We start from the raw sequence: 13,371 nt of genomic DNA, 5'->3' as shown, positions 1-13,371 counted from the left end.
CTGCAGTCTCTCCCCTTCACTTGATACGCATCATGAAGAAGAAGCAGGAGGTCGGGACCCTAAATGGGGGAAGGGTGGGAGCGATAAGCCGAGTTGCTCCCCCTCCTGTCCTCCCTCCCCTGCAGGCTCCCTCTGCAGCAACTTTCAATTGATTTCCCCTCTGAAAAGACCCATTCATGGCTTTAAGTGACTAGTCGTCTTTATTGAGGTGGCTCCACTGCATTTTCATTAAGTGTGGGGGAAATCAGGTTATTGACGGATATGTAATGGTTAATTCATTAGTGTGTAAACCACACCTGTTTATGCTCATAACTAACCCATTAGTTAAGTAAACTGATCCTGCATGTACTGTGTTGAACATGAACAACAGTTATTAAGCCGTTCCCCAGATGGAGCTAAAAAAAAATAAAATAAAAGCACAAATAAAATACAAACCAGTGAAAATACAAAAGTGTAAACACCTGTTATGAAACAGAAAGGGACAAAAAAGTCAAACTGTGTGCACGAGATAAATCCTTTTTTGTTTAGAATTTTGTTATTTTCTTATTCAGACATGTAATAAACAAGTTCACACATTTTAAAACAAATTGAGCATGGCAAAGCAAAAAAAAAACAAAAAAACAAACGAAACAGAAAATATCAACGTGTGACACCGCCATATTTTTAAGTGTCTTTCCATTTTTGCCACAACCGAATAACAAATGTCTGTTGGAACAGTTCCCACGAGTCCACGCACCTAGTCCCAGCTAGTGTGGTCAACCTATGAGGAAAATACGTCTCTGACACATTAAACAATGCTAACAAACTAAGAGACATAGCCTGTCCCACAATATACTGAGACCATAATATTATCATGCCATGACAGTTCTCAGGATCTGTGCTAAAATGTTAAAGGAAAAAATCTTGACAAGAACACTGGTATGATGGATAATACAACCACATCAAAACATTGTAGTACAATATTTTTAGAAATATCAATTTTATCTGTGTAGTATTCTACAGGTTTTTATAAGTTATTGTGTAGTTAGGTTGATCTATAGTTGTTCTGCTGGGAGTTTAGTAGATTCTAAAGCTCCCCCACTTTGCTACATCAAAATGGAGGAATTTAAACAGTTTCTGAAGTCCATCACGCCATCGCCTATACAGCTGATAAATGTGCACGTCCACAAGCCGGAGCTCTTTCTTTTTTTCTTCTGTTTTACGAGCACGGCGCTGTATCCAAACTGGGTCCACTGTGGGGGGCAGAACAGCATGAGCGCCCTCTGGTTTCCCCCCATTGTGACACTGAGCAGGTGCAGCCCCGTTTGTGCAGCACAGATTAAAAAGGAGAATACCGGTGTCATTTACAGCTACAGCCCCTTGGATTACCGCCTCCGTTAAAGTCGACAATCCTTGACTCATTGTGCGATCATCTGTTCTTTTTGCCGCTCTGAAACAAATTCATAAACCTGGCTTGTTATGAGCTCTTGGTTGAGAAAATAAAAGCACGCAAAATAAAAGTAGAAACGTCATGAAATATGGAGCTTTCCAAGAATTCTTAGCGTATTTGCGCGGATGTACATCACTCAGTGGGAGTCGTGTGATTGACAATAACCATGGTGCAATATCATCATGAAGGATGGCAGTAAATTGGTAACATGTTGTGTTTACATCATGTATTTACAATGTGACGGATGAAGTAGGATTTCACACTGACTGTAATTAAGAACAGAGTTTGGGTAATTCTTAGAGCTGCATTAAGTGGGTTTTTTAAATAGCAACAGTGTACAGCAAGACTGCAAAATCAACTCAAAGCCCTGAGAGACAGATTTTAGCTGTTACGGCTAATGCGTTAGCAATTCATTGCCTACTTGCATATCGAGCAGACATACACCAACATAAGCATCTGGTTTAGCTCTAGTTTGGTCTGTACTTGGCTAGTAGTGCTGAAGACTTTCTTTACCAGCTACAAGCTAATTTTAGTCTTCTGCCATTTCATGCTGGCCAGGCAGTGTAACAAACAGCTTGTCTGAGCCATTTTGCTGGACATGGATGATGTATGCGAGGTTCAGAGAACCAAAGCAATGATCTAGAAGTTGCATATAGCTGGAGAGCTGCTGATTCTGTACACGTTCACTCAAATCAAGTTGATTCTGCCAAAAATAGCACTTAATGCAGGTTTGTGTTTTTTTTTGTTTATGTATGGTACAATACAAATGGTTGTAAAGACAGAAAAAAAACATGACTGTATGTCTAACTTGACTGATAGAGTGCAGACAAACTGAGAATAACGTAAAAGAGGAGTAGCGTTGATTATTGGCACAAACTGAAAACACAAAAACACCGGTATTATCCTTTTAAAATCACATACTATACCTTCCTGCACAGTTTAAGAGAGGGCTTTTATCAAAACCTGCCGGTGCCTTCACGCGGACGTAACAAGCATTACCTGAACAACCTGCTCCAAACATTACGCAAAAACACCACAAGGTGCCAGTAGCAGTACAGCTGCTATGCTGTGTCAAAAAAGTCTCTCTACAGCAGAGGCAATCCCGAAGTAAAAGCTTTGAGTATCAAGATCAGGAGCAAAGGTTCGCTGTGAGGTTGAAGGGTCAGTGTAGGGACACTGAGAGTGTGTAATAGATGGTTTGGGTTTATAACAGGTAGGTAAAGATTCCAGACAGAGGCTGAAAATTCCACATGAGGGGGGGAAAAGGTCACTCTGCCGGCCACTGACGATGAAAGGTGGGGCTGCACATCTCCTTTAACAAAAATATATATATGGAGGAAGAAAAAAAAAAAAAACCCACGACTGGCTGGTGCATCTGAAGGAAATCATAAAGCCTGTCCAAACATTTACTCAGACATATCTCAGGTCAGTCCTGAAGAAGTTCCTTGTCAGAATGTCTTAGTAAATATTCTAGTAGTGAGCTTTGGACAGCGTGTGGGGATCCTCTCGATTACACCAAAATGTCCAAGCGGAAATGTAGATCACTACGAACTTCAAAGATGGAGCAAGAGGTGTTTCATATTGCTTTCTAAACGCAGGATTCCAGTGCTGTGGAGAATCTTGAACTGATTAAACTCGTCTAATGTGTTGGCAACTCTGACAAACGGGTCACAAATGCCTATTGAGAAAGAAAAGCAAAAAGTTTTAGTCAGTATTGTGCAGTTGTAGAGGCAGGACCCTCCACTGGTGACGTGAACTTGCAAATGAGATGTGGGTGGAGGCCGGGGTAGCTCGGGGAAGGGAGGGGGGGAGGTTTTGAAGGGGTGACTCAGTGGGACTCCCCGTTGACCGAGCTCCCCTCTCCTCTGGGCGAGGAGGAGCGGGAGAGCCCCTTCTCTGTGTTTTCCGAGCTGGAGCCGTTCTGGCTGTGGTGGTCGGCCGTGGACGCGGTGCTGGACGACGTAGCCGAGGTGGACGTGGGCTTGGCCTTCTCCTTAAAGTCCGTTATGATGACTGTCAGGTCCCCGACCGTCACCTCCAGGTGCTGGGCGCTGCTCCGGTCGATGTTTTTTAATCTCGGCCTGGTGAGTGAGCGGAAATGTTTGGGGAAAGTGAGAGAACGCACAAGGAGAGCTGAGAAAGTCTTTTTTTTTTTCTTTTTTTTTTTAAAGACTATTTGTTTCAAACTCTGCATGGGGTTTTGTATTAACCAGCCTTTGCACTTGTGTTAAAAAGTGCAAAATACTATCTTTTTGATTCGATTTTACCCAGGAGTAAAAATCACCTTGATCTTTTTGCTACAATGTCACTGAAAACTCCAAAGAGCCTCCTCCAGACACTACTTTGAAATTTATTTCAGGTGTTTCTCACCCTCTTCACTTCTATCTTTTGAAGTATTTTATGAAATATGACAAGGCATCACCCTAACGTCAGGTGGCAACATAAACACCATCTATAGTTTCCAGTGTTCATTCATGCATCCCTGTAATGTCTGATTCCTGTTGATCCCTCCACCTCGTGTCGGCTTGTTTACCTCATCTTCTTGTGACTGTTCTTCTTGAGCGCCGGCTCTCTGTCGCTCTTCTCCCTCTCTACCCTCTCCTTCTTTTCCTTTTTGGGCTGCGAGGGCAACACAAACTGCTGCGTTACCTGCTGCTGCGAGACGAGCTGGGAGACGGGACGAGGCTTCCTGATCCGGGGAGAGGAAGGGGTGGGGGTTGGGAGAGAAAGAGATATAATGGAGGGAGAGAGGAAGGGAGAGACAGAGTGTGGCAGATTAATGAGAGGGAAAATCATGGTGAACACATGGCTTCATGCTAGCGTACCACCATAATCGAGAGCCAATAATCACTGCCAGTGCTGGTTAGGGTGGTGTTCTCAACACTGGCAGCAAGTGGCAACACACGCCGAGTGCGTTCAGAATATAACCCAGGATTCAACCATCTGAGAGATATGTAGTATACCTGCACAGGCTTGTTTTAGTGCTCAGAGGGATAAACACTGACAAGATGAGATCTGTTTTGATGAAAGGAATATGTGATAGGAATTGTAAAATGCAAAATGCACTGAATTCAGAATACATAACAGCTGTGTGCAGTTTGCTCCTCGCCTGTTTTTATGAGAACAGACTCACGGATACATCCATGAAACTAAGAGTGGTGTGATGTAGGGGTAGGAGAGAAGTGACATCAGTTCTGACCTCAACTACAGTATGTCACATTTTCATTAAAGGGTCACACCCAACATGCTTTTCTCCTTTCTTCCCAAATGTGGAATGTCCAATTCTCCTGCACTGCGGTCTTGGTTTCTTATAACTCCACCAGAGAGTGTAAACAGCCATAAATCATGTCACCTGCCGCTCAGGGACATGATCCCTCACCAGCTTCCCATCCAGGATCACTTGCACTTGCGTTAGTGGCTTCTGTCAGAGTATAATCACATTTTCCATGATGTTCTTTTTAAAGATGCTGATTATAGATTATGTACAAACACATTTGTTTTTTCTGCTTGGTTGTGTCAGGTATCAAAAAGTCACGGTCCCTGGCTTGTTGCTGATGACAGTGTTCACTGATAGCAGGGATTGCCTGATAAGTGAGGACGGCGCTTTCACATCCAGGCTCCACGAAATGCTAACAGGCAAAATCAAATATAACTGGAACATGGTTAACTAAATGTTCCTCCTCACAGTCACATTTCCATCCTCCGAGTGTCTGCTGTCTCAAAAATGATACATTATGCAATTGGTCTGGCAACAGTTTGCATGCATAAAGGCTGCGATCGTATTTCTGTGCAGGAGTGCGTGTGTGTGCGCGCGTGTGTGTTTGGGGGCTGGCAAGAGCCTTAGCCGAGAGGCGAGTGTGTTGAAAAGGCCATCTGTTGAGGGATTCTACACATCTAGTGCCTGATTTTCGCATGCGCGCGCACACAAAACGCATTCACACATAGACGCAGTTATATGTATGAATGCACCAATGCACTCTCGCAGCATGCCGATACTGCACCAACAGCCGAAGGGGTGTGTACAAACCAAACGGGGCGCGCGTCAAAATGTACGCATGCTTTGTAAACGAATGCGATCGACACATACAGAAGCACATTCAGGCACATGCACGCGACTGCACACACACACACACGCGCACAGCAGTGAGCAGATGAAGCATGAGGGCATGATGAGAACAGCAGAAGAACACAGTGTGTTTTCTGAGCCCCGTTGAGCAGTCGTATTTGTAATTAGAGCTTAAAATGAACACTGAAAGCAAATTTCATTTTCATCAGCCAGTTTCACTGTTTTACCTTCTTTTTATGTTTTCATATAATAGATTGGTCATTGTTCACAAGTCCTGATTTGTCACATACCAAAACTGTACCACAGTGTAAGATTTAAACTATAAAATATGTGTCCTAGTGCATGTCTGGAGGGAATCTTTAAATTTTAAGACATACGCAAACAGTCAGCTTGGAACAATAATGTGTGTGTCATGTTTTTCTGCATAAAAAGTACAATTTCCTCATTAAAATCCTCAAAAGGCATCTATTCCTTTTACCTCTTTAGAAATTCCAGAATTTATGAATTTGTTCATTTCTAAGGTTTCTCTGCTGGACACAAGGTGTCCATTCTCAGTGTATGTGCACTGGTGGCGTCAAGTTTCTACATCAAAACCTCCACAAATTCTGCACATAAATCATTCTGCACAGTGAAACTTAAACATCCAACTGTAGGAAGAAGAAAAACATATTTCTGAGTGGAGGGGGACTCTAAACTAAGTATTATATTAATGCTGTTATACTGTGCCTGTGTTGATTCACACAAGAGTACTAACCTGTTCATGAACCCTTCGAAAAGTATTGCAATTACAAAACACTGGCCTCCAGGTGCTTCGTGAAAAATGTCCTCTTGCACTTGCCTAATGTAATTATAAGGGTGTAACGCAGTCCAAGTACCGAGTGTACAAATGTCCCAGACTTGATAAGATCCATCCACAAAATTAGTTCTGAGCACCTGGCCAAGTGTTGCTGTGCAATGCGCCACGGTTTGGCCAACAAGAGCCTTGGTGGCCTATTTAGCTTAATCTAGTGGCTTCTACCTCGTTTTTCGAAGAGGAGATGTGTAAGCCGGGGCTGCTGCTCTGCTGTCTTGTTCTAAGGGCAAAGCTGTTGTTCAACAGTAGTGGGATGACCTAAATTGGGGCCCAGCTTCAAAGAGTGTCTCCCAGAGTCAGTTTCTTTTTCCGAGTTATCACTGCTTTCACAGAACATGCAGCAATGCTAGTGAGGCTAGAGTGAAATGCAAATGGGTCTCTTGGCCTACATAACTGTCTGATAGGGTGGTGGGGGGGGGGAGATGTAGAGATCCTCTAATATGTCTGACTTGTCAGCACGGCACTGCAGAAGTGCTGACACCTTTTTTTAAATAAAAGCAGAGGCCTCTCAAAGTCCTCCGTTCACAGCTGAAGTCATTTGCTGCTCCTCTTGACATTCTTGATACAGTGACGAAATGTCTGCTTTTCTGGCATTTTGTGAAGCTCAAACACAAAACAGATAGTCACAACAGAGTGGACCATCCCGCCCTCGGGCCAAATGTTGCCTATGTCCAAAAATAACGTAGACTGCTGGGCTGCCTCATTCATAACCTCTTCTTCTGGTTCGTCTTTGATACGTGATTTCTGTTCGGGATGTCATGCGCTTGTAAGGTAAGATAAGATAAGATAAGATATTCCTTTATTTGTCCCACAATGGAGAAATTCCAATTTTTTTTTTGTGTGCTTTCCACGAGATTTACTGTGTGCAATAAGAAATTAATTACTACTGTGTTTTGCTTGATGTGCAATCAAATGTCACCTGAGGCTAATTATGCTCTTTTCTATTTAAAACTAAAAGACTGGCTGTTCCTGAGAGCAACTGGGGCCCGAATATAAACACATTTTGTACATCCTATCCTCATCATGTATTACAACGGAGTAGATTTTCACTAATAGAGCCAGTTCAATAACCTGGAGGTGAAAGAGGAGACAGACAACCTAATATTATGGCGAGGCAAAGCAGCAGGCCTAAACAGAGCTGCCTCTGTTAACCCAATCAGATGGTTATTATCTTAGCACTTAGGCCTCCGCTACTGGCCTCCATCTGTGTGTGTGTGTGTTTGTGCGTCTATTGATTCCAACAGGAATTTCTGCGCCTAATGTAACAGCCTATTCTTTCTGACATTAATACTGCGTGTCGGAGCTGTTGTTTCAAACATTTGCTCCACTCGTGCCATCTATTATACAGCAGCTAATGGAGTCCCACACTGGGAAATTAGGATGTTACGAGGAGGGCTTAACAACACTGAATTCTATTTTCTTGAAAAAACAATGGATATTAATCACACACTCTATGTTTACCTGACTACATTTGCTGAATTAAAAGCCAGAAACTGTTTAAGAGGATAATTGAGGCATGTATGTTGGTCCATAATATTTGTCTGCTTTCTTTTGCTTTTAACTGCAAGCTAAAGACAAAATGATCCTGTGCTACAGACAACAGGGGCTGGAAAGTACAAATACGGCCACTGCCTCACTGGGAACTCTGGCTGACCCCTGTGCAAATATTAACACACGCACACACACACACACACACACTCAGTGTTATCGCTATCTCTCTCCTCTCCGCTTTCACGCTCTCTTCCTCCTTCTGATGCACCCACTGACCTCACACTCCTCCACCTCTGGAACTGAAAATTGCTCCTCCGGTTGGTCACGATCTTCAAGTAAAATGTTTGTTTATTCAGTAGGACGAGAGAGTATGACTCAGATGGTTTGAGTCACGTTTCTGCCACAGCGGACAAACGGGTCATCGACACCCCAGCGAACAGCGACACACATGGTGCGGTAGTGTGTGTGAGCCGGAATCAGTTTACAGACAAGTCGTAACACTTTATAAAAAGACGACTGATAAGATGTAGTTACTCCATACCTATGAAACTAAATCTTAACAAATACAGGTCAGTGGCCTAATGTGTATCAATTTGGGGGTCCTTGACACCAAAAAGGTTGAAAACCACTGGTCTAGGTCATATCAAATTTCAAAGAATTTCAGTAACTTTTAAACGTCTTGTCAGTTGAAATTCAAACACTTCATCCAGGCAACCAGGTGGTTGTATGTGATTAATTCTGACCCCAGTGGAATTGGGGCAACACGCCACTGTATCGCTGTCTTGTGAAAATGAAAAGCTCAACTTTCCATGAGTTAATAAAAAAGCATTGGAGATAAAAGATAGAAAGATCCAATGGGGTTTTTAAATGGGGTATTTAACCTAAGACGTGAGAATTTTCTCAACCCATAAAGCAAAACCATTTGTCTGAGAAATTTAAACAACAATTGGAAAATATATATATATTTTTTTACATTGAAAGGCCACAGAATCAAATACACCAACACTGTTACTCACAATTCTTCACAGACCTTGTGAATAGTTTGATGGAGAAGTACCTTCTGCCAAAGTAAGCCTACCAGCTGTTTTATCTCAAAAAAAAGGAATGAACCACTCAAATTTTATTGCGTTTTTGAGTAGACAGACCTAATAAAACTGAATGCTGGTGCTGTAACAATTCCAAAAACCTCCAATGCAGGCGCTACCTCAGCAGGTGAAGCGTTTCTGCAAGGACAGAAAGGGTCCATGCAAATGAGGCGCACCGATATAGGCACAGTAGCTCTTTTTTATTTTGAAACATTTTAAAAGCCGTCTAAAAAGGTGTCTGTGTGAGCTGACAAGACACCTCTAACCATTATTCCAGGCATTCGATCTTTAAAAACCTTGATCCGCTAATGCGTTACATCTAAAAAAAGACAGCAGCACAAGCCTCTGCAGATGTTTGGACTGCCTGCTAACATTTGTCGAGTACATTGTGTGATGAGCAAACAGCCCACAGGACAGCTGACGGACTGAAAATAAGCACTGGAGTGTGCTGCTATAAACACATCTCATCTCGCTGTTCTGTGATGATTGTAAGATCATTGTGAAATGGCTTATTTTATGCCCTGTTGAACACACTCTCAATCTAGGTATAGGCGTGTGTGTGTGAGTGTGTCAGGTTTTCTATCAGCGGGTTGTAGGCTGCTCCTGGGAGCTCCTCCAACCCGATGATTAATGTCTCTCCCTGCCTGTACATGCTACCACCATGTGTGTGCGTGTGTGTGCGTGTGTGTGTAGAGGGACAGATGGCGCTCCACGTCCTGTGGTTTATGACACCTTCTACAGCCCGCTAGCCACACTATACCACACTCTTTCCCTCTCACACAGGCCTGCACGCACGCGCACACAGAGCAGTATGTCATGCATCAGTGTCACCGCAGTAATTACAGGCTTATCACGTAGCCATAATCTTGAGCCACAGTGACGTGATAACAGCCAGCTTCATTGTCCCTGGTGAACACTCAGTGTTTGTATGCCGAGTGAGCGCTCAAACCAGTAACACACACGACCGGGCTGAGCGTGACTTCTAAGAGGATGTAATGATTAAGATGGCATGATCAAACATTGATTGGGGCTATGCAGTCGGTTTTACACGCACGCCACTTGTTCATATATGCAATCTGTATCAATCCGTTTCCTGTTGTTCATTTTTCTTAAAAGTAACATTTTTTTCACTTTAACCTGCAGATCCAGCTCCTAAAAACCAGTTTGTCAGCATTTGTCGTCGCCGGTTTAAAGATCTCATTTGACAATCTTACCCACGTCCTAAACCATTAAAAAAAATTAAATAAAAGAACGCACAGAAGAAAGACGATCTGAAACAGGCCTGGATGACTTTCATTAATCCCTTGTACTTTTCTGAGGATGTATGTGACGCAACGTTTTCGCACCAAAGCTGTTGCACGACAACACAAAACAAACCCCGGCGTTTTGATGTTTTGATTAGTAGCGCTTTAGGCGAATGAAAACACACGACTCTAAAGGTGAGAGTCAAACGTGTTGCTCTCTGCGAGTTGCACGTTTTGTGTAATAGCTGGGAATTAACACTTACATTAACACAGCAGCCACATGGTGGTAATTTTTGGTTTTAAGTTTACTCCCACACATGTTTCCAAGGAAAGAACCAGATTAGTTTGGGGGATTTAAAAGGATATTGTTTGAATCTTGACCCTGTAAAAGCCTATTCAAGGTGTGGAAGAGCACGAACCTTAGCGTAAAAAGCTCATAATATGCCTAGTAAAGATGTGTGGACAGGGTAACTGGTTTTATTGCCAAAAGGAAACTCTGTATTCAAGTCTTGGAAGTATAAATGTGTGTGCAGGCAGTGGAACAACGTGAAAAGTGCAACTAATTCACACTTAACACTGTGCATTTCAATAGCATACATTTTTCTTCAGGCAGCATTTTAATGCATGCATATATTGTATTATATATTATTATTTCACAGCAATTGCACCCATTCCTGCCACTGCAACTAGTTTGAGAGAATAAACAGATAGGAAAGAGAGATAAATCCTTTCCCTTTTTGCATTAGAAGTCCTGTATTGCACATTTAGAATCCACCATCCACTCTGAAGATAAACTATGTCTATGCAACTCTCACTGTTCCACGCAATCAAGATAGCTAATCAGTATCTCAGATTTTGGAATAGAGATCTACTGCATCCAATCCCAAGAAGGATTCATAAAGTTCATGCAAACGCTTGGTGAAATGTCCACGAGTTGTAGTGTAAACTGAATATCTTGGGACTCTTGGTAAGACTGAACAAGCAATATAAGTGCTTGAATCTCGCACAAGATACTCTGGACTTTAATAAGCTACGTTATTAAAAGGAGTTAAAGCATCTGCAATTGAGCCAACTGCACAATTACAGCCTGTTTTGTTTTTTTTGTGTGTGTGTGTGCACTTAACATGAACTGTGAGGGCGAGCTTGTGCGGAGGATGATAAAAACATCTAAAAAGCCAAACGCTGACAGGTTCCCAGCCAGCGCAGGATGGCTCGAACTTGTTTAGGCGGAGCCGACAAAACCTGCACATCAGTCAATCTGTCACCAAGAGACGCCCTAGGTGAAGTCCAACTCCTGGAAAGAAAGAGAGGGAGACGCAACCGGGGGGGAACTGAGAGAAACATGATCAAGCTCACTGTCCTGACCTGTAGAAATATAATACTGCTAAACAAGCTCCTGAACGCAGAGCATGCACACAGTGACTGTTCCCCTGGTGGGGCCTGACTTGTCAGAGCTCAGCTCAGTGAACAGATCCAGGTGGTGTAGGCAAGACACCAGAGAAGGTCACACACACACACACCGCTCTATTACACCCAGTAGTATTTGGCTAAGGGCAGTGTTTAGGTTGGGTTTAACAGCTGTCTGTCAGCATGACGTTTTCAGCTAGCGTTCATTCACATGCCTCATCTTCCATCTTGTAGTTTAAACATTAAGATGACACTCTAATCCAGGATAAGTCATAATGAGTGCACTGGGAGGCCTTCAGTGTCTTGCTCAACGAGGCTCCGCCTGAGTGTTTCCACCGGTGTAGGGATCGAACCTGTGACCTCGCACTTATCGAAAAAAAGCCTTAACGCCACTCTACTGTGACTTTCATATATCGTGTTGGGTTTTCAAAGGCTGGGACTGAGCCCAAAGAGTGGCAGGAAGATAAAATGTCTCTCCCACTTTTTTTTCCCCCAGCAAAGTCTTAAGGTAATGAGGCTGCCTGATATGCTGTGATCCCAAAGCTCCTCTAAGAGAGCTTTAATTAAATAGTGTGAGCTAGCAGCTTGCTGTAGAAGAACAACACATTCTTTGCATTTTATCTGCACAAACGACTGCATCTGGGTTTTTCGGCCAGAGAGGGTTTTTCTCTAAAGATGTAGGTGTAGGTCCCTCTTGTGTTGCTTTAAATCTCACTTCCTGGCTGCGCAAGTTTCCGAGTTGCTGACAGAATTAGCGCAACGCCAGCCAGTTCCCCTCCTTGTCAGTCGCTCCCGTTTCACTCCTCCTCCGATAAGCGAGTCCAATCCTGCTGATGTATCCCTGTCTTCAGTCAAACTCAACGACGCGCTTTCAATCAGCCGCCAGCTTTGGGTCCCTGCAGTAGATCATCTCTGCACGTCAGAAGGATCTAGGCTCTGCTAAACCTCACCTTCATAAAACATTCATCTTTATCTCCATCTCTAACTACATGCAAACTCTCTTCCTCTTTAAATATTTCTCTACCATGTGCCCTTTCTCTCCCCCCCCCGCCCCCTCTCAGCATCCATCACCTCTAGTGCTTGCTGAAAAGAGACAGATCCTGTCGGGGGGGAAAAGTGACACTTTATGCAGTTACTTGGCGTTTTCAACCTGCGACAAGTGATACGCCGATTTTAGCCCACAGAACCCACACTGGCCTGTCGAACCCCGTGACCTTCAGGCTATGGGACACTTCCTCTAACCGCTGGATGCTCCACGCCTGTGTCAAGCGTTAATTCATTACTTCACAGTAATAGCTCAGTCATGCTTACTTAGTAACCGGCGAGGGAATTTGCCGTGTCCTACATTTATATTCCGCGTGTCGTTTGCCCTTTAGCACCTTCGCCTTGCTTGCTGAGAAATCCACTTGTCTGTTGTGTGCAGTCGTTAACAGCTGCGACCACCTGTGTGGCCATTTTGCTGCAGCGTGTGGTGCGAGTATGGGTGTGTGTATGGCAAGAGCATGACAACACTATTACATTATTGCAGCACTGCAGTTGGGAAGACAAGTGAGGTTATTAGCATTAAATAAGACCTTGCTTCTCGCGGACATTTTCTAAATTTGTCGCCGGGTGTCAAGGGGGGTGTGGCGAGGAATTCTGGGTCCTTGCGTCCTTGCCAACTTCCCCCCCGAAAAATGCCCAGATGAGGGAGACATAGTGTCACCGCTTTTGGTGACATGAGGATTCGGACAGGTTCTTGGCAAAGCTGCTGCAGGCCGTTTGTTTTTTACGAAGCACGCACACACACACACACA

At 43.6% G+C, this 13,371-nt stretch overlaps 1 protein-coding gene across 1 annotated transcript in view; it reads right to left on the bottom strand.

The window, feature by feature from the left end:
* Positions 1-500: 500 nt before the first annotated feature.
* yaf2 (YY1 associated factor 2) overlaps positions 501-13,371 on the bottom strand; it is a 14,851-nt gene continuing 1,980 nt past the window's right edge. Inside the window, exons 3-4 of the mRNA XM_035676537.1 lie at positions 3,963-4,118; positions 501-3,510 (exon numbers count right to left, since the gene is read on the bottom strand). Coding sequence (XP_035532430.1) covers positions 3,258-3,510; positions 3,963-4,118 — 409 coding nt within the window. The 3' untranslated portion in view covers positions 501-3,257. The remainder of the gene's footprint in view (positions 3,511-3,962; positions 4,119-13,371) is intronic.

Source organism: Morone saxatilis, unplaced genomic scaffold (genome assembly GCF_004916995.1).
Source record: "Morone saxatilis isolate NCDOM2014 unplaced genomic scaffold, NCSU_SB_2.0 Contig10, whole genome shotgun sequence".
Lineage (NCBI taxonomy): Eukaryota > Metazoa > Chordata > Actinopteri > Moronidae > Morone > Morone saxatilis.
Note: the sequence above shows the minus strand (reverse complement) of the source record. Positions and strands in the feature narration are given on the sequence as shown.